Source organism: Mixophyes fleayi, chromosome 4 (assembly GCF_038048845.1).
Source record: "Mixophyes fleayi isolate aMixFle1 chromosome 4, aMixFle1.hap1, whole genome shotgun sequence".
Taxonomy (NCBI): domain Eukaryota; kingdom Metazoa; phylum Chordata; class Amphibia; order Anura; family Limnodynastidae; genus Mixophyes; species Mixophyes fleayi.
The window spans coordinates 232393869-232416318 of NC_134405.1; the positions used below are offsets into that span (position 1 = coordinate 232393869).

Sequence of the window (22450 nt, forward strand, 5' to 3'; positions counted from 1 at the left end):
GGTGGCTGTGACGGGAGAACATCAACATTTCTCCATTTGGGAGTGAACAGATTTGAGGTAGGGAGCTGTTACTCTTCATGCCCGTTTTCATGGTCTTTGGACCCTTGAAGAGTCAAAACTCCTGATAAATGTGTTAGAAATGAGAGCAGTGTTCTGCAATGTAGTCAGAGCAGAACATTTGTTGCGGGAAAGGGCAGTGAATATACAGTCAAGACGGACAATGCCACAGCTGTGACGTATTTTAACCACCAGGGAGGTACAAGAAGTTCTCTCGCCATGAGACTGATCACTAGATTGTGGACAGGTGGTGGTCAACCAGACGTCTTTATGATGGAGTCTTAGTTGACTCACAAGCTGGAGCTACTTTGTACAAGGGCAAGATACCCTAAGTCTCTCTTAGTAGACACTCTGTCAGTTCCCTGCCAATTCCATCTAGTTTATCTGCTCTTCCTGGTAGCGATGCATATGCAGATCTTTCAAAAGGGGAAAAGAGGCGGTTCGGGTCATTTTTGTGGCTCCAGATTGGCCGCCAAGTTCCTGGTACACAGACATCCTCACCATGTTGGTAGGTCACTCGTGGCGTCTGTCTTGAAGACCAGACCAGTTATTATGTCAAGGGCCAATTCAGCCCCAAGGTTTAGAGCAGCTAGCTTTAACAGCGTGGTTACTGTAGCCATGATTCTTGGAGTTAAAGGTTTGCATGGCACTGTGGTGCAAACCATATTTTGAGCAAGAGACCTGGTTTGGCCATGAATTACCACGAAGTATGGAGGACATATATTTCTTGGTGTGAGAAGAAGGGGTTTCTTACCTCTTCTTTTAGGTTATCTAGGTTTCCTATGGTCTTACATGAGAAGTTTGATGTCAGCTTGCGCCTTAGCTCCCCGAAAGATCAGGTGTACCCTCTATCTCCTTCTTTCAAAGATGATTTGTTCTGTTGTCGGACATTAAAATGTTTTGCAGTACACCCTGCAAAAACATATCTCCTTACATATTTCTGGTGGCTCCGTGGGATCTCCATTTGGTGCTGAATGCTGCATAATCCTTGGATTCCGTATATTTAAAGTTTCTGACTTGGTGGTTGTGGCTGGACTTGGCATGGGGTAGGAAGCTAAGCTCATTCACACCCGCATACTCGGATCACTTGTATCTTGACTCCCTACCTTTTGATTACAACCAGAAGCTGACCTGAACATCTCCTGGATCCTTCCCGGATAAGCTTGTACTGACTTCAGCACTCCTCTATGCAGGCAGTAGCTACTGCTAGTAGCTAGGGCTACTGAGAACGCCTCCACAGCAGGAGCCCTTAGTACTTATACTAATTAAAGAGCAGCCGGCACGATCAGACAAATCCCGGAGGATTCGCCAATACATACATACAAAGGTTCTACTTCACACAATTTTATATCGGTCACAAGCCTTTCTGAGTTCATAGGTCACTAATAGCTGCCCGCAAGGTAAGGAGTAAAAGCCATTCATTCTCTGAGTGTTTCATACTCAACTGAAGAATCATGTTATTTTGGGCAAGGTTTTTATATGTCTGCCTAAGCCTACATCAGTGGATTTTTACTTCTGCAATGGAAATTATGCACAGCTTCTGTGTATTGTCAGGGATGTTAAGTTTACAGTCTGTTGGCAATTTATCTACCCCTTTTTATTTGGGACTTCCAAGAGCATCCACTATCTCTAGGATTGATAATTCTGTGTAGGGTGTTTTGAGGGGTGCCTGAAATGCAGTAGCAGAAGGTTCTAGCCTGGAAGCATTTCTTGAAAACTGGCTTAGTCAATGAGACCTTTCTACTGCAAACTGCAGAGAAAATTCCGCCCTTCCAAATTCCTGAATGTCGCCCCAACCTCCTCAGCTTGGTGCCCCTTCCCATACTTTTATTGCAAAACTTCTGCATTGTAAAGATCAAGATGCTATTCTCCAGATCACAATACAATGAGGGCCTTTAAGATACGAAAACTACACAGTTTTGGTGTTTCCTGACTTAATTCTGGATGTTCACTCTCTGTTCACACAGATAAAAAGAAAGTTGCGAGAGCTTCAGCTACCTAACACCATGTAATTTCCAGCTTGGCTGCGGGTGTCGGCAGATGGCAGATCACTTTTTTCTTTTCTACCCCACAACAGGTAGTGGACTGGCTTGAGAGGTGATCGCCTGCTAGGCCACGAAGCTTAATTATTTCTGTATTCATTACACTTTGAATGCCCTTGTTTTTTATTAGGTTTACTTTTGTCTTTATCTTAGTAGATGAGGGCATAATATTCTGGCTTTATATTAGTAGCAAAGATGGAAGTTATTTAATACTGGAGAGACTCTACTGGAGATGTGTTTTCTAGCCCCCCTGTCCCCACTTTGTTTACACTTTTTATTATTTATTTTTTTAAAATGGTATTTCCACTTGGTAATGATGAGACATGCAGATTTAGTTGTGGGAGTTTTTGTTTTGTTTTTAAAAAAAATAAAATAAAATGTTCTTACTTAGAAAAGGAAATGCAGGTTAGGTTGGTACGGGTCACAGGGCATCTTGAGATTTTCAAAGTTTCTGACTTGGAAAACTATTTACCTTTTTTTTTACCTATTTTGACTGCTGGATGTGTTCTTGAGAATTGGCAACTTTTGTCCTGCATGTATCCCCCTTATTTTCCATGAGGATAGGGCACTGCTTCAGATCAAGACTTCCTTTCAGGCTAATGTGGTCTCCAGATTTCAATTTAACAAAGATATAGTTGATTCTGTCCTTGGATTATGGTAGGCCTAAAGAGTATGAGGGTTCTCTTCAGTCTCTGGATGTTGGCTTTGAGGACCTATGTTCATAGGACTCTCAATATTTGCAAGACCTAGAACCTTTTAGTCCTCTAACAAGCCCATAAGAGGGGTTGGCCTGCGTCTCAAGTATCCATAACTAGAAGGATTATGTTCGGAATCCATCAGGCTTACAGTGGAGTAGGGCAACCTGTTCCAGAAAATCTGAGGGTTCAATCCATCTTGTCTATGGGTGCCTCATGGGTGGCACAGGGCCTTGGCTAAGCAGTTCTGTTGGCCTGCTACTTGGTCCTCAGTTTTCTAGAGATGCCAGTTTTGGAAGGAAGATGATTTGCACGGCTTCTGCTGAGCGTAACCTCCAGCTTTGGGTTGTCTCCAGTGTCCCACAACTGGACGCAGGAGAAAATAGGCTCTTTATACTTGCATTTTAAATACTTTTCACTTATTAAATTGGGTGATCCTTGTCTGTGTTGTTTTTCTACCTTGACCTTGTGGGGTGTGGCTAAAAAGTAAGATAAGCTCCAGCGGTCATGTGGGGTATGGAAGGGGAGGGCCTACAGACAAATGAAATTATTTAATGTGCCTGCAAACCTAGCTGCATCACTATACTCCAATGTCTCCAGTGTGCTCCAATGAACTAATGGAAAATAATTTAACAAAGGCTTAAAAATCCTCTTTCACTTTTTTTATTTTTTAAAATGGACCAACCTTAATAGCCAAAGCGCATAAAAATGTTGCTGCTGTTTAGCTTTTGGGAGCTTTTTATTGATGTCAATGAATTCACAAATGATGAACTTGCATCTCAAAACAGCCCTCCCCCTCCTGCATGATATTTAGTGTGGATTTATTTTTTCACTTCTTCTGTAAAAATAAAATACATGATGTTTGCTAAATTAAGTCCAACCCACTTACTTTAAAATGTGAATTCTCCCAATGCAACCTTATGAACACTTTTAAAATCCATTGTAAAAATTTGTTAGCAGCAGGTTAAAAAAAAAAAGTTTGCATTTGTTTATCTTTATAAACGTCTCCCTGTGTGCAAGATTAGCAAGGTGAAAAAGGTAACTTAATGTTTCTCTTTATCAGGAATCATAGGAACAGATTTGAATTCCAATGTAGAGACAAGGTATGCTGCACTAAAAATGCGTATGTCAAAGAACTTCTAACCAAACTCAGGTAGGTGCTTTGTTTTGTGTTGCTTTTCTCATGTTGGTGTTTTTTTTTTTTTTAACTCTTTATTTAGAAAGGGAACAGAGAAAACCCAAATCAGTAAACTTTGTGTTGATTTTTTTAACGACCATTATTGTTAAGAATGCAAATTATGAACTTTTTGTTGTTGCCTTCATGAAGAGTACATGCCATCACCTATAGTTGATATGGAAGACATGTAGAAATCTACCAAAATATTAGCTTCGTTTTGCGTGACGATGGGTATTTTATCAGACGCCCAGCTGACCGTAGTAGATTTACCTCTGGCTGTAACCCGATATATACTTGCTGTGGCTGGTAATGACAGACGCCTTCCTTTGTTGTTAGACCCAGGTTTTTAGCACCAAAGTTCCCTTGAAGGTGAAGAACCAAATCAGTATGTCCAAAGTCAGCGCTGAATAAATGGATAATTGCTTCTTACTGTATACATTGACTGGTATTGCTAAGGAAACCTTGGATTTACTCAGTTGTGGGCGCAGCCTATAGGAGGGTATTTGAGGCCCTGACTGGATCTTCCAAGTTATTCTAGATCTAATAGTATTAATAAGAGGGATCTAATTGTAGCTTACATATATACTGCTTTTGGATCAAAGTAATTCTGGATAAAATACTGGTAGTGTGCTGGTGGCATCCACTAGAGCCTCCCTTACTATAGGGGATTTGTACGATGTAACACAAAATAAAAGCTATTATTTACTTTTTATTTATTTAAGTAACAAAAATGTCCTTTACAACCTTCACATTATGTGTACATGCTTGACGTGTTCAGTGGTAGTAGTATACCATTATGGGGTGGTGAAATGTAAAGGTAAAATATACACCACCTTTCTGGGACCTTACAACTTTGTTAAACTTGTGTTCCTATACTAAGGAAATAGGATATTACGTTTAGAGTTGACTATCAGGAAGTTGTTCTAATTATGTGAAATGAAAAGAATCATGAAATATGTATCTTCTTTTCCTAGATAATTGAATTTTACCAATATAAAGATTCTTTTTTTAATGTTCTACTTAGTCAAAGCCCTATCTATCCTGAAAACCAGTATATGCGTCACTTGTGTCAAAAAAGATATAGAAGTATACTATATAAGTGTATATATACTTTATACTATGTATATATTTGGAACAAATTTCCCATTTTTGATGCCTAGATTCAGTCATGAAGAGGCGAAAAACCCTGCGGTCTTTAAGTGTTTAAACTAAAACCTAGTATTACTGGTAGTACAGCGTTATTCCAATCCGGCAGGTTTCTAGGTCTGAAATGTATCTGCGCATCTCTCCTCTATATTGGGTGACGTTTTCTGCATTATGGTAATGTTGCGGTGTGCATAGTGTTATTACAAACATGGTAAAAATGTAATCATTTTCAAGTATTCATAAACACATCCTTTTTATGGTGTGTGTGTGTGTGTGTGTTTTGTTTTAACATTTTGTATTCCTATACTCACGTTCTTTATTCATCATGAGCTGACAGGACTCATGATAATTACGTTTCTGCTAGAAATAAGAACTATACCGTAGCTAATAGTAATTTCACTTTATTTGTTTAACTCTTTCATAATATGTTATGCAAGACTTGCATATTTGCTACAATATTGCTCCCATTTCATCTGATTTTGTGGTTCCATTTATTGAAAGTAAGAGAGAAATATGTAACTTTGGTACTGGTATTTTGATTAACCACTCTTCATATGTGAAGCAAGCACATACATTGTGGCATCTGTTGAACGTTATTGTTGTCATCACAAATCCTCTTTATCCTAGGCATTCCTCTACAGAACGAAACAAGCCACTTTCCATTGAAACTGTCGGCCTGAGTCAGATTCAACCAGAAAAAAATTGCTCAGGACTGGGCAGTGCTGACCACAGTACAGAGGCCCAGGATAAACAGGAGCTGGATGAAAATGAAAGGCTCTGTAATGGAGAATTATTTTTTATAGATGAAGTAAGTAATTTTAAATCTTTAGTTCATTCATGTATCACTCAGTTTAGTAAGATGAGGGAAATCTTCGATTACTGCATCTTGTGAGAAAAATGGCAGTCTGACTTTCTCACTTTCACGAGTTCTTTTGTCAAAATTTATACTATAGTAACATTATACAAAACTATGATTCAGTGCCCTGTTTTAAAACAACCCAATCCTGAGGCTTTTAGTTGTAATTTTCCATTTCAACGTGAGTAAGCATTGACCATAATGTATATTCTGCCACGCCCCATGCATTTCGGCTCAGTCTGCCCTCATCTTCTCCAGTCTCGGTTGCCAGTTCACATTAAGCAGTTGGGTTGTTATGCACACTTATCTACGTGTGAAACACATTTTGTGGAACACCTGCGTTTATCCTGCTTGTGATTCAAACTTTGGTTTATGCGGTTTGCATGTGTGGGTACAGTATGCTGTGAAGACACATCACTTAAATGATTGGAACTGATGGGGCATTGCATTAACTACAGTGCACTTGGCTACACTTGCATAAATAATAAAAAACGCTATTTGTGTTGCAAATGAGATGAAGTAAATCATTAGTTAAGGACTCTTCTGGTGGTAGTGGTTGTTTTTGTTGTTGTTATTAATAATAATAATAATAATAATGATTTGTAAGCACCAGAGTGCTCCACAGAGTATACATAAAGCAGGGTAATGCAAGTTAGACCAAAAAAATACATACAGACATGAAAACATAGATTATGGAGGGCCCTGCTTGTGAGAGAGCTTACAGTCTAGTGGAAAAAGAGCAGGTGTGATTCTGGGGATTGGGACAGTAGCCAGTGTGAATAGGGTAGCCTCTAGTAAAGAGTTGGGTTTTAAGAAAGCATTTAAAGATGTGAAGGTTGGGGGAGGAACTGATCAGGTGTGGTAGGGAATTCCATAGGTGGATAGCGGCACAGGAGAAGTCTTGTAGGTGGGAGAGAAAGGTGGTTATCTGAGAGGAGGCAAGACCCTGGTCAGAGGTAGATCTAAGTGTGTGCATGGAGATTATTTAGAGATAAGGTTCAGAAGCATGAAGATGTGGTGGTGTTAAGGGCTTTGTATGAGAGTGAGCAATATGAAATGGATTGTGATCGATGTATGGAGGGTAGCGATGTGCAGGGAAGTGGTAAGAGAGGAGGATCAGTCTTTCCGTGTCATTTTGGAAGGATTGAAATAGGGACATGAGGAATGCCAGGTAGGAGGAGGTTACAGTAGTCTGGACAGGAGATTATGAGAGAATGTGTTTGAGTTGTGGTTGCATCCAGGGTAAGAAAAGGTCATATTCTAGAAATATTTTGACATTGGTAGTGACATGACTGAAAGAGGGACTATATGTGGAGAGTAAAGCAGAGGATGGAGTCAAGGGTTATACCAATGCAGCGGACTTGGAAGACTAGAATTTGTGGTGTTAGCGGTGAGGGGATTCAGTGACTGGGATGAAAGAAGATAATAAGCTCTGTTTTGGACAGCAGAGAGACAGTAGGTTACAGAAGATGGAAGAGAGGTGTAGAGTCAGTCATTTTTTTCTGCATAGTAAAATTACTTTTCAACATTTTTAAGGAGTATTTTTTTTCATTAAGGAGTATGAGATTTTGGTATGATTTAACCAATAATTTACTAATAGATATCAGTCCCAAGAGTGCTCATCTTATGCTGTACATTATCTCTGTCCATTGTTTGTATTTTGTTTGTCTACCAGGGTATCTTTAATTATATTGGAAGTGCCAAAATTCTACTATCCATCCATCCCTCTCAAACAAACAGGAGTAAGCCAAAGTTATGGCACTGGGTCTTACAAGCACTGGAACAACATGTTTGTATTGCCAGCAAGGAAAGAGTCACTTGCAACCATCCCTGAAACTAAAGAAACTAGAGATCTGTTTAGACATGTTACAAGTAGAGATGCTCAGGGTCTGTTTCCCGAGAACCGAATATACCCGAACTTAGCAGATCCGGTACCTTTGCGCTTTTTCCGATTTGAAAACGAGGCAAAACGTCATTGTTACGTCCTCGGATCTCGCGAATTTTGGATTCCTTTTTAAGATCCAACATAACGGTGGGTGGGAGGGCGGGCGGGCCCGAGCACCATTCCATCTTGCACCACTTTTCTTTTCTGCCACTGCTTTGTGCCAATGTGTCCTAGATTTGCTATGAACTGCATTGTGTTTGTGTCATTGCTCTATCGCTTACCATCCAGCCAGGTCGCTGCAGTCTTTGTCTGAAAGTGTATGAAAATAATATTGTGATCTGTGAGGTGGTCAAAATTGATTGCAAATGACTTGAAATTAGTGTTATTAGCAAAATTATGTGATTTATGTTCGGGTGTGTTCGGTTCTCGGGGAACCGAGCCTGAGCATCTCTACTTCAGAAACTGGAAGCCTTACATAAATTACCAGTTTACATCCAAACACTCTCTGAAATAAGTGCCTTGAGAGGATAGTTAAATATTATCCCATCTCCCTTTACTGAGTGCGCTCTGATATGGTTAAATAAAAGTTTCTATGAGTAGGGTCCCACAAACTATTAGCACATAAATTAAGGTCAAATATTGCCCAAAGAAATTTTCTTACAATTAAAGACTGCTAGGGAATTATTATTCATGATCCCTCAAAATGAATGAGAAAATTTGAAAAATACATTATCTCCTGGTTGTTCGCGTTACTTCTGTTTAAAATGCACATTCCTTCTCTGCTTGTTTTAGACAAGTCACTTAGGCTCAAATTCTCGGCACTTATTAGATTGGCTTCAGAGGGTGGTACGGACTCCCAGACATTTCTAAACATTATGCAACTCACTTGGGTCAGCTTGTGGTCTGCCCCCCCTTGCCCAATAGCCCCTTCCACCATACGTAGTATTATTTCAATGGCAACTCCCTTAGGTGAACTCACACATTATGTGGACCTTTCATATGGCAATGAAAAAGTCATTTTCATTAACTCAATATTACAACCCACTGGGCATGATGGGAAATGTATGTTTTGTGATATTAGAGCAAGGCACTCCTTTCCCCACTCTGGGCAAGATTTCATGCGAAGTATCTGCAAAACTGTTTTCTTGCAGCAGAGATGTCCAAGACTTGCATCAACTAATTTGTTTATGAAAAGAAGCAAGACAAAGGTCTGCAATAATGGTCAAAGGAAGGCATGCTGACTGTTGGAAAATCTTTAGACCATGGTTGGATCATAATTAACATAGATGGTGGCAAGATTGAAGTGTCCACTGTGGTCATCTGACAGCTCAAGGACTGTGACAAGAACAGACAGCCAAGCTGTCCTCACATTTTGAAATGGAGAAATGTTTGCAGTATTCAAAGACTATCTCCATTTTCAGGAAACAATTTCTGGATGTTAGTGGCAAAAATCAATTACCAAGGTGGTACAAGAAACCAAGCAATGATGATTACAGTCCAATTTTGCAATAGCCAGGAAACTTCCTGGGGATCTATCTGCAGACTACATAGCTGATTTAGACCATATCAAAGCAGATTTACTCACTTGTCCATAATTTACACAAAGATTATATTGTTGAGAGATCACTCTCCAGGGTACAAGTGGGGGGGGGGGGGTATCCACAAATAGGCCTCATGGTAAAAGCTGAAGACTCCAAAGTAGGGATGTTTTATTCACGGTATGTGGACAACCGAAGCAATAGATGCTCTCCTGATGAGACGGCAGTTCAGTCTGGGGATGTTTTCCCTCTAATCACCATGAATCCTAAGAGAAAGAACTGGGTAAAATGAATTGCAATCCTTCCTTTATTGGCCTCTCAGACCCAGATTTTCAGAGGTCATTCAGTTGGCAGTAGCACAACCATTGTATCTTCCTGTATGGTACAATATTCTACATCAAAGACAAGCCTGGTATACGCATTCAACCTCTTGGAAATTGACAGCACAGCTACTAAATGGAGACTGAGACATCAGGGTTTTTCAACCAGGGTGAGCTCCACATTATTATTGAAAGTAAGAAATGACTTCCAATGTGTACTATACAAGTTGGGAAACATTCAGTAACTGGTGTGTTTTGAAAAAAATAACACCAACTAGTTACTCTAATCGTCACATTCTAGAGTTTCTGCAAAACATAAACTTTGTAGCTAATTTCCTGCGTAGTAATATAACCAGACAGGTTTGTCATAAGGCAGCAGAGAATATAAGATGAATATGTCATCATCCTCTTCCTATTTAATAGCAATTATACCTGCACATAGAGTATTGGAGCAGAAAGCACTTTGGGTAGAAGAGCCTCCTTTTCATTCTATTCCAAGATAAGGTAGTTCTTAGGACAAATCCTACTTTTCTTCAAAAAGAAGTATCAGAACTTCATGTAAATCAGGAGATTGTTCTTCCTTTGCTATGACCAAGGCCCAAGTGTCCAATGAGAAAAAATGTCGTTGTCTGGATTTTGTTACAGCAATATGCATTTATCTGTCTCTGACTAAAGCACATATCCTTTATTTTTGCCCATAGTCAAAATTTCTGAGTGGCCACTATTGCTAGATCTTGTATCTAGGAGGCTTAATGGTCAAGAGATTCCACACTCCAATAAGGCACATTCAGCTAGAGCCAATGGCAGAATCAGCATTAGATAAAGCATCAACCTCTACTGAAGAAATGTGCGAAACAGCAGGGTGGTCCTTTGTGTTACAGTCAAGGGCAAAAGTTTTGAGAATGACACAAATATTATTTTTCACAAACTCTGCTGCCTCAGTTTTTATGATGACAATTTGCATATACTCCAGAATGTCATGAAGAGTGATAAGATGGATTGCAATTCATTAAAAAGTCCCTCTTTGCCATGACAATTAACTTTTATCCCAAAAAACATTTCCACTGCATTTCAGCCCTGCCAGAAAAGGACCAGCTGACATCAGGTCAGTGATTATCTCGTTAACACAGGTGAGAGTATTGATGAGGACAAGGCTGGAGATCACTCTGTCATGCTTATTGAGTTAGAACAACAGACTGGAAGCTTTAAAAGGAGGGTGGTGCTTGAAATCATTGTTTTTCCTCTGTTAACCATGGTTAGCTGCAAGGAAACACGTGCAGTCATCATTGCTATGCACAAAAAGGGCTTCTCAGGCAAGGATATTGCTGCTAGTAAGATTGCACCTAAATCGACCATTTATCATATAATTAAGAACTTCAAGAAAAGAGGTTCAATAATTGTGAAGAAGGCTTCAGGGCACCCAAGAACATCCAGCAAGTGCCAGTACTGTCTCCTAAAGTTGATTCGGCTGCGGGATCGGTTCACCACCAGTGCAGAGCTTGCTCCGGTATGGCAGCAGGCAGGTGTGAGTGCATCTGCATGCACAGAGAGGCGAAGACTTTTGAAGGATGGCCTGGTGTCAAGAACCCCAGCAAAGAAGCCACTTCTCTTCAGGAAAAACAACAGGGACCGACTGATATTCTGCAAAAGGTACAGGGATTGGACTGCAGAGGGCTTGGGTAAAGTCATTTTCTCTGAATTCCCTTTCAGATTGTTTGGGGCATCTGGAAAAAAGCTTGTCCGGAGATGGCATGTCACAGGACTGATGGTAGCACTCACCTTTCCAACAGTAAAGCATCCTGAGATCATTCATGTGGGGTTGCTTCTCAGCCAAGGGAGTGGGCTCACTCACAATTTAGACTAAGAACACAGCCATTAATAAACCATCCAACCATTCAAGAACAGTTTGGTGAAGAAAAATTCATTTCCAGCATGATGGAGCACCTTGCCATAAAGCAAAAGTGATAACTGAGTGACTCTGTATCAATACATCGAAATTTGGGTCCATGACCAGAACTTAATTTCATTGAGAACTTGTTGTCCATCCTCAAGAGGCAGGTGGACAAACAAAATCCTACAAATTCTGACAAACTCCAAGCATTGATTAGGCAAGAATGGGCGGCCATCAGTCAGTATGTGGCCAAGAAATTGATTGACAGAATGCCAGGGCGAATTACAGAGGTCTTCAAAAAGAAGGTTCAACATTGCAAATATTGACTCTTTGCATAAACTTAATGTAATTGTCAATAAAAGTCTTTGACAGTTGTGAAATGCTTGTAATTTTACTTCAGTATACCATAGTAACATCTGACAAAAAGGTCTAAAAACACTGAAGCTGCAAACTTTGTGAAAACCAATACTTGTGTCATTCTCAAAACTTTTGGCCATAACTGTACTTTCTCCAAACTTTATAGTATTGAAGTCCAAAACCCAGCTGACACGTTGTATGGTAGACTAGTCCTGACTAGTGTGGAAGAGTGTTTTAATAACTTTGTATGAAGGAGATAAAAAACAAATGTGTACCTTTTTAATTGTGTTTCCTTTATGTGGATTTAAGAAGTAGGTTATTTGATAGGAATTCTTGTTCAAATGATTGTATGTGTTTTGGGAAGTTATCCAGTACTTTTAAATATTAATATACAGCGGTTAACATGGATTTGTCTTTTTTGGACACATTAAATACCTGTAGAGGGTATGATACCCTGGGAAAAGTAATAACTTTGATAAGGTTGTCCCTCTCTAAAAAGAGAGCTGCAGATGATTGCACTTGTGTATTGACATTTTTAATCAGTTTTTCTATATTGAGCCTATAAAAGTCATGTATATTTGAGCATTTATATGTCCAGATAAGTTATGGTGGCCATTGAAGATGGAATTTGCAGTTTCAAGAAGCTTGGACTGTGTTACCCAGTGCCACGGGTATAGATTTATGAATGTTTATGTGAAAATCTAATATGTTGCCATATGAATATATTTTGTCAAATATTATGTGTAGATTTTGTTTAGGATTTGAAATACACAAAAGTATATAATATGCACAAGCAAGTCACTTTATAGTGGTATTCCTATGATACCTTGAAATTTGTACAAGGATTACAGCAGTGGTCAGGAACCAGGAGTAAATTACCCCAAATGGGGTAAAAATGAAATTCCTGGGGGTAATGCTGCCGATTCACATGCTGTCAGTTGGATTGTAGACCCCTTTAAATGTGAAATTGCTGTTGTACCAGAAGAGCCTCAAGGGTTGGCAGAGGCACTTCTTGAGCTGCGATGCAATAATGAATCACGTATTGCATTTGAAAACAAAGCAGATCTGTCATATTTTTGGATGTCAACAGCTGTAAAGGCATCAACATTGCACATGAGGAGGCAGTCAAAAAGTTTCTGCCTTTTGCAACAACCTACTTTGCGAACAAGGATTTTCCACTCCAACGAACATAAAAACCAAAGCAGAGAAATCGATTGGACGCTGAAGACTGTATCCAAATTGCTCTGACATAAAAATGCCCCAATATTGATGCTCTCGTATCAAAAATGAAGCAACATCATTTCTCCAAAACATGAAGGTTTGAAGTTGAAGCTTTCAAAGAAATTTTGAATTCCAATAATTAATAATATATGATTTCCTTCCTTTTTCCTTTTCAAATCAAGGGTGTAACGTCGGCGTATCTAAATATATTTGGGGGTAAAAGGTAAAAAAGTTCCCTGACCCCTGGATTAGAGTATATGTAATAGGGGCTCATCAGTTAAATTAAATAATAGGGATGATCATGATCGGGGGAATCCCTACTCTTTGCCTCTGGACTTCTTTATAGATACTACTCTTTTGTTGCATATGTGAAAAGGGAGGCCAAAAGTGCAAATAAAAGTACAAATATGTTTTGCAAATAAGATAAAACCACAAGATTTGACGTCTTCTCTGCTTATAAACTAAGTTTTATATTTTCAGTGCTCTTAGTATTGCAATAGAAGCTGTTACTGCCTCATAATTCCTTTGACAAATAGCACCCATGGATAAAACCTAATTGATGGTGGGTCAGTAAATGTGGCATAATATCTTGATATCTGCTGGCTATAGCCTTGGATTTTGATTTAAGTCTAAAATCTTAATTTTGTAAGGTTATCGATCTATATGAATTTACCGTTTTGGAGTATGTTTTTGGTTTGAGAAGAATGATAGTATAGGCTTCATTAAAGTTAGGAAGTGTCTGATTTTTATGAATTAATTGGAAAAAAGATAAGTAAAATATCCATATTGGATATATTACACACACACACACAGTAAAACTATCAAATTTGATTTACTTTACATAATGCCACCTAGGTGTGGCCCCAGATCACACAAGGCCACCTAGGTGTGGCCCCAGATCACACAAGGCCACATATTTACCCTGGAGACTCTGCACATACATCATTCATTCCTCAAGGGAGCCTTGCAGCTGATTCAATAAAATAGCCGAAGACTATTAAAACACGCAGCAGCTCCATTTCTGCCATCTTCGGCTGCTTTAGTAATGCAGCTGCGAAGCGCCGATGTGTCAGCCAGAAGTACATCGGAGCTGGTGGCTCCCGACCCCTGACTTAGACCATCAGAACTTGGGGCCTTATTTCAGTGTGTATTAGTAATAACCAATTTAACTTTCTCTTTCCTGTCTGTATTTTATTTTCTTCTTAGCGATTGATATCAAGTTTACAAGTTTTCGCTTTTTGAAGCATTCTTTGTTGTAAACTTGAATTGGTAATATATAAAGTTTTATAATAAGAGTAGAATTATTTAGTTATGTGAAGGGTGTGGTATATATTTTTTTCTCAAGTTGTTTTTAATTGAGATAATAGTTTTTTTATTTTCGCATTTTAGCCAAGTGTGCCAACATTTTCCCCAATTTACTTTTATCATAGTATTTTACATTATGCGCGATGAATAAGAAAGTTTTCTAATTTCTGTATAATTTTGTTTTTTGTAGTTGTTGTATCCTTGTCATGCAAGTCATTGTATTTTACTTTATAGTCTTCATTTAATGTTTAAAGAAAAATAAACTATACTTTCTTAATCACCAAACGAATGTATCTAAAGTACCTAAAAGTACAAAATCACTAAACTTATAAACATAAATATTAACAAGACAAATAATAAGTGCTTTCTCCATTTAAACACAAATAAGAAATAAAATAGAAACACGTGGAAAATAAAACTCTCCAATGTGTACCACAACAAAGTCTCAATTGAGTATATTGAAGTGCCAAAGTCTTTATGAATCTAAGGAGTTTTCTTATATTCATAAAAATCTCTCGTTAAAGAAACGCATTGGGTTCTTCCACAGTGTAAATCATCCTGTGTTCCATCACAGCTCCTGTGGACTTTTGAAGTGCGACCGTTCTATTTGACCTTTGGTCTATGCGTTGAGGAGGAATCGGGTGGGATGATAATAAAGAGTAATCTTGGTGCAGGCTTTATTCTACAGATGTAACCATCTCAAGCTGTGCTGCTATGTGCCAAATGCAAGTAACCTTAATGTGAGTGAATTAACAACAGAGCGGTGGGTTCGCTGTGAGATGTAATCAGCAATTCATTCACTCAAGAATTTTGTTGCACTATATTTTTCTTTCTTTTATGTGTTCATGTTCACATTGGAGTACAAGTTTATGGCATTCTGAAAGAAATGAAGTTTTCTTTAATATAGGTAAAACCTCTAAGTCTGGGATTTCAATATACTTATTTGGGACTTTCTTGTGATACACATTGGACTTTTATTTTTCTTTAGCCATATAGGCAATAATCCCATTAACTATTTAAGTAGAACGTAAAATTTTAAGAAAGGGAAGTGTCAAAGGCAGTCCTTAAAACTTCCCGCTTGGAAATATCCATAATGCCTGTAAACAGTTCCCGATTGAGAATATCTTTTAACATAGGTGTGTGATCTGAGACCAGGGTGCTTTCAATTTAGGGATGTCTGAGCCTAGGAAGGAGCATGTTTAAATTTAGAATGTAATCTGTGCAAGTCATGGTGGTGAGGACCCTGGAATGGAATCTGATTTTTGTTTTGCAGTATTCAGGGGTCCACGATAACCTTTTAAGTAGGTGTACTTTCCAAGTGTTTAAAGTTTGATATCGAAGTGTTACTAGGTGTGTATAAGGTAGGATTGTCTATAGTATTAAAGTATCCTTCTATGATGAGATTAGCTGTCATTGATTATGTTAATTTTTGTTTTTAAAATCAATTTGTATAAATTGGTATAGGGTGCTGAGATAATTTCCAGTGTCCAATTTTAAGGGTGGATTTTGTAAGATCGTCCAGTGGATTTCATGGAGGAAGACAATATCTGGGTAGAAGGTTTTGAGACACCTTTTTATTGGGGTGTTAAGACTGACTACAATCCACAAGCTGTATTGACTCTTCCCTTTGGAAAGGAAGTCGCAGTCTTGAGGTCGATGATGTAGTTGTCGGAACCCCGCTGGTCCACCATATGTACTTGAGATTATTTTTAAGCAGCTCTCCTTCAGGACACTGAATCACTCCCCACTCACTGTTGCACTAACAAACACCACATATGAGGAGTCCGTTTTGTACCTTATCAGGGTGAGGCAGGCAAATTTAATGGAGTGGGTGTGTTGTGCACTCCAAGCTGCAGTACTGTGTGCTATGGCCTAGTGTGTCACCAGGATAGACCGATAACTGTAAATCTCCGATACGCTTCTGTGTGTTGAGTATTTCATTGTATACCTTAATAAAGCCACGTACTTGTGTGCCTCAAGGGCCTTTAGTGACCCACCGCTATGCCCACATATGGGTGAGGATCCCCAGTCTAAAAAAACAGCTGTACCATCCATGTGTGTAACATTGGATTGTTCAGTGATTAGTTCCACACATGTATGACCAGCATTATATTAAGAGGCAATAGGTAGTGCTGTACTAAGGTGCATAATGAATATGAGGCGTAACGTGGGCGGTGACAATATTTCGTTTGTAGATTAAATGCATTTGTGGTATTTTATAGGATGTTGAGAGAGACGGAATTCGTGAATTAACTTTATTTGATGGAGAAGATCGAACATATACACTGAATTATAAAGCCCTTAGAAGTCGCAGTGGTTTACAGCATGCATGGGCTAGAACTATTCACACATTTCAGGTAAAGAAAAGGTCTTTCATTGAATATATGAAAAAAACGTAATAAAAATAAGGTTGAATTTAAAAGTATTTTTGTGATTTGATATTATTTACACTAGATGTATCTGTGGGATTTCTTTTTATTACAATGTTCTATTATTAAAGGCATATAATATTGTTTAAATAAATGAACAGATGAGGTTCATGTAGTTCTAGTCAGATTGTCACACTTTCCCTGTGCAGTACATGGGTAGCAGTCTTTTCTCTGGGACACAGGTCTACCATCCTTCCACCTAACCCGTTATCCCCTCTCTCTCCTCCCAGTCCCTTTTCTCTCCCATATACGTCAACTGACTCCCCTTGTGCCTGAGTCTTGTTCACCCTCCCTTAGGAGGGAAGAGGGCCCTGCTCAAATGAGCTTACATCCTGTGTCCTTACCTGTTCTTCTGCTCCATCTTTACTGCATTAGCTTTCCTGGAGCCTCTGAAGTTTTGGTGTTTATTGTTCAGTAATGTCTTACACTGTATAGTCTACTGTTTGTACACTGTACGGCGCTGTAGAACTTTTGTGGCACCTAACAAATAAAGGATAATAATAATACCATTATTTGGTACTTTACTCCAGACAGTGCTTGTTCTTTAATTAGCTGGTACTACCCGCTGTCCAGCGGCTTACTTTGAATGTTGGGGGATGCCATGATAAAACAAAAGAACGAATACACTTTAAAAAGGGCAGTTTAGGTGGACCTGTTGGTTTTTCTGCCACCAAATTCTGTTTCTAGGTCCCCTGGTATGTCCGACATACGTGGTAGTCTGTTGCTGTTTGATGTGATCTTTAGCTGTTCAGGTGCTGGGCAACCTAGATGGAATCTACCCTGGTCCAATATGGCTAAACCCTTAACTAAGGAAATACCTGAATCTGTTGGCAACGGAGGAGCTGTGTTCCTCCAATTTACAGTTTTAGTAGATATGTGAATAATACTGAAATAGAGTTGCTTTGCTATTTAGTTACACAGTAATTCAATGTTAAGTTGTGCAAGTATAAGTGAATCTAACTTAAACACAAAGTTCACATCTTAGCCTGCATTAACGTATCCATTTCATTGCAAAGCATTTGCTGTACTGCTACCTTATCTTGTTTATAATCAAAAATAAAGTTCATGTTTCAGTAACAAAACACATACCAATTTTGAAAGCTTTGCTTTGTCATAAATACATAATAATGTATTATGGATATGTAAATCTATAAAAAGGGCATTTATTTTGCTTTATGTACACTAATGTTTTACCATTTTTTTTAATTAACTAGTTATAGCTTGTTTTGTTTTTTTTACCATTTTTTTCTTTTTAGAAAGGATAGAATCTCTAAGAAATCTAAGTAACTTATTTACTTAGTAATGTCGTGAAGAGCTAATTTAAAAAGAAAATATACAAATATTATAATATTTAGGGCTACGGTGCAATCTGGTTGAATGAGGCAATCAGTGCTGTGCTCTATGCTTTGTAAGCATTCCATGTAGTAACCAGCCTAGAAGACATTTACTATATGAATATAAAGCGTATATAACTAACTATACATACATCCTTATGCCTGGATCCAGGGCTCAGAAGAGGACACCGTTGTATATGTTCTGGGTGCTACTGGAAGGCAGAACTGGAAACATGTATACACTGCTGTAACACGAGGCCGCAAGCGTGTTTATATAATTGCAAAGGGATGTCAGCTTGATCAAGCAGTTGCCAATAAGTCCCGTGAAAGGAAAACCAGATTACAGAAGCGTCTGAAAGATGTACTGCCTCAAAGTAGAGCATATCCACAGCCAAATGCCTCCCCGCCTACAAAGCCAAAGAATACACAAGGGGCAGAAGAGGAGCCCAGTGTCATACCGGCTTCACATGAATTATCGTACACACAGCTTAAGTCGCCACCTCGCTTTAAATACCCACCTGTGCCAACCACCCCTAAAGCAGCCTCACCCAAGGGAGATTGTGCCGACCACACAATCTCACCTGGCCTCTCTCAGCAGTGTGATGAGGGAGCTGCCGTCGCAAAGAGGACTGGAAGTTCTACAGGTGACGCAGAGACCCCTCCCAAGATATCTCGTGTTGACAACTTTATGGTAATATATATAGTTTTCTTTTTTTTATGATTGTTTAGCACTACATTTCAAAAGAAATAATAACATTTATAGCACAACATTGGTGTAGACATTTGTGATAAAATACCAGGCTCATTGTGTCACAAGAATTTGATGGACTAGTGCATCGTCTTAAAATAATGCAATGGGCATTATATGAGCTATATTTTAAATTAAGAAATTAATTTTAGTTCAATATGGTTTTAAAATACACACATTTGTTTTTTACAATATTTAAACACTGTTGTAGTACAGAAGAATGAATCTTGTGGTGTCTGTGTCACAACATTATAAAAAGTTGGAAACAACAGATTTACACTTTAGCTAGTAAATAATGAAGAATTGTAATGTAGCAAAATAAAATTCTGATGTATGCAAATAAAACATCATGACAGCTTGACAGCTGCCAGTTAGCAAAACAGCTGACACAAAGTCTTAACCACCTACTTGTAGCCATTTACTCAAAAATAGATCTGTCGGTTAAGGAAGTAACTTGTTAGTTGCTCATTAAACTGTTCTACAGCCATTGAAATATAGCTATCTTATAACATAATAAAATGTTTTCCCCCAAGTAGTACAAATGTATCTGTACCGTGTATTATGTGATGAATCCATTTTCTCTTGCAGGATTTGGCAGAAGTTTCTCCCACAAATGATACTAAACTCCAAAACCTGAGTCTCCATAGCCCTTGCCACAAGGAGCTCTTCAAATCCAAAGAATGGAAAGTGGCTAAGCAGTGAAGTATGCACCTTTCTCCCAGCTACAGCAAGTAGAGTCCGTCTCTTCACTTTGGCCCATAGCAGAACTTCCTTTTATATTCCGTTGGATGGGACTGTCTACACTTTATTGTATAGGTGTTTCTTGTGGTTATTGATGTTTAATGATCTATTTTTATAGGAACAAAAACAAATCTTATGCTAGTGAGATTACATATTTAAGAGATACTTATATCTTTATTATCTACTGGTGTTTCGCTGTCTAGATGTATGCTGTTGTGCCACAATAGCATTGCAATGTGACTATATGTCATGTGGTAACTAATGGCTGAGGTCAGGAACCAAAATAGTTTTTTTAATAATTATATTCTTGTCTTCGCTCTGTTAATTACCTGAATGATTACACTGGAACGTAAAATTGCCCCAGAACAGCCTCAGGGTAATATCTTCAGTGCTCTTTTGTGGGAATGTATCTTTGTAATCAAAACAAAGTATAGGCTCACAGCGCTATTAATATTTTAGCAATTAGTGGTTTAACCTTCAAGTTAGTTAAATATCACGATCTGAAAGAACACAATGTTTATGTAATCATTGAAAGTGTTTACCGATATGTGGACTTGTTTCACTTAGATTCATAAGATCTCTAACCAATGATGTAGGCAAGAATTTGTATTTAGATACTCTTTTTCTAGCAGAGCATAACTAAAATTACCTGGAGCTACAGACTCTTCAGTGGAAGAGGGATCACATGTAGAGCTCTGCATCCATCCAGCCCCAACCACAATATTATCTGTTTCCTCAGATTTCACAGGCTGAAACGTTATGTTTGATGTGGACAGATGATCTGGCAATGGCAGAAAGCTACATACATACAACCATATGGGTCTGGTAAAGTAAGAGTAAAAAATAGAATGTGAACCTTTCTTTTGGATTCCCCTTTTCTGCTGGTTAATCAGGTTGTGTTTTGTATTAATATGGCACCTTGTTTTTATAGCATTGTTTATTTTTTTTTTGTACAGTGTGATTGTTCCATACAAAGTTTCAACAGGTTGAGTTCCCAAAACCATACATAAGACAATAAATGTCATGCTATTAAAGTAGTAAATTTGTACAAAAATACTTTACAGTTTAATACTTGTTTGTTACAAACAAAAATACATATTTAAATGACTTATGATAAATGATTTTCTTTTCTCCCATTTCTGTATATTGGTTCACTTCATATTTTGACTGGCAGTGGTTTTAAAAACAGTATGCTTGTAAGGTAAGAGTAACCTATCCATTAAACAATACCAAAAAGACCGCAGTGTGAAGTGTGCTAGACACACAAGATACAGGCTTCCTGGACCCTCTCCTGCTCAGCAGATGCCATTGCTAAGTTTTGCAAACAAGGCTGCTGGTGAGTATCCAATCAAAATAGGAATCACTTTATTGCTTCCAGGGCTAGACAATTGGCAAAGCTCTTTAACACATGTACACTTCTAAAACAACTATGAGACATGGGAGAGGAAACCGCTTGATGCTAATTCTTATTTATACTGTACAAACACCAGAGCTTGGATTAAATGCCCCAACTGTAGACATCTCCTGCACAGTTTGAAATTGCCTGAGAAATCCAAAAATATATAACTGACTTCAGGCTCAAGTAAATTCTGTTCATCTTAAACCCCATGCTGTTTCAGCCCTATTTATTGTCATTTAAATAGTGCCCAAAAATATGGCTATAAACTAATGAAGAATGTTAACTGCAAGAATCTGGTAAAAGGTTAATTGGGGACTAAACCACACACAGTACAGATAGCACGTGTACCAGAGCCCAAGCTGTAGGGTGAATAGATTGAATCCAACATACTATTGTTATGGTAAAGAGGAGAGAAATAATGAGCTAAAATGTGGTGAAAGTGCTGCTTAACGACTCGGCAGCTATAAATTATATGCACAGACCTATTCATAGTGAGGGTCTTATGGGATAAGTTCCCCTGTAGTCCGTGAACATTGCCTGGAATATAAGACACTTTATTTCCAGTCATTTAAATGCACATCACAAAAGCCCCATATTTGTTGAAAGTTTTTGCTAGGAATGGCACTAATATTCAGTAGTTATAAAAAGCATTTGTTGGTTCAGGTATGAGGACGACCATCAGTTTACCTAGTGTCTCAGCTCCCCTGTGCTTAACAGTAACGCCACATAATGACATCCGTGTCTTCAATGTCACAGATCAATTGTAGGACAGGGATTTAGCACCAGATTAGGTTGTTTTTTTTGCTACCAAGTCACTGAACTACAATGTTTTTGCTATAAAGTATTTGTTGAGTCTCTCATATCCATAGCCGATAGATGTACAGCAGCTGCTTGAGAGAAGGGGTCACTGTGATCAGTCCATTCCTCTACTGCCAGGTGTGGTACATCTGATGCCTCCTTCTGAGAAGCAATGGGGTTCCTGCTAATGACCAAATCTAGCTTGTTACCCGATTCTGCTATTAAGGGGACAACCAAGCAGCAGTCAAAGTCTCTGGTGCGGATGTGATTTACCTGAAATGATGGGGGGGGGGAAAGAAAACAAATGCCTTGTGAGAATTGTATTTAGTAATGTAACAGTCACACAATACTGGACAGCTAGCAGGGTAGAATTAAAAGTGAACCTGTTATGTATGGCACCTTAAAAAAAAAATATGTTGTAACTGCCCATACACAATACAAATTGGCTATTTTCGACCGACTTGGATGCAGTTTGGCATGTATGTGAGCACACACAGACTACCGAATCCCA

General features: G+C 38.5%; 2 protein-coding genes across 17 annotated transcripts in view; one reads left to right on the forward strand and one right to left on the reverse strand.

Moving 5' to 3' along the window:
- Positions 1-20980, forward strand: part of HELB (DNA helicase B) — a 49494-nt gene extending 28514 nt beyond the window's left edge. Inside the window, exons 10-14 of the mRNA XM_075209483.1 lie at positions 3858-3947; positions 5745-5925; positions 16713-16847; positions 18426-18944; positions 19590-20980. Of these exons, the coding sequence (XP_075065584.1) occupies positions 3858-3947; positions 5745-5925; positions 16713-16847; positions 18426-18944; positions 19590-19703 (1039 nt within the window). The 3' untranslated portion in view covers positions 19704-20980. The remainder of the gene's footprint in view (positions 1-3857; positions 3948-5744; positions 5926-16712; positions 16848-18425; positions 18945-19589) is intronic.
- Positions 20662-22450, reverse strand: part of GRIP1 (glutamate receptor interacting protein 1) — a 473755-nt gene continuing 471966 nt past the window's right edge. For all 16 annotated transcript variants that reach the window (XM_075209477.1, XM_075209466.1, XM_075209465.1 and 13 more), the window contains one exon: positions 20662-22212. In XM_075209477.1, the coding sequence (XP_075065578.1) occupies positions 21976-22212 (237 nt within the window). In that variant the 3' untranslated portion in view covers positions 20662-21975. The remainder of the gene's footprint in view (positions 22213-22450) is intronic.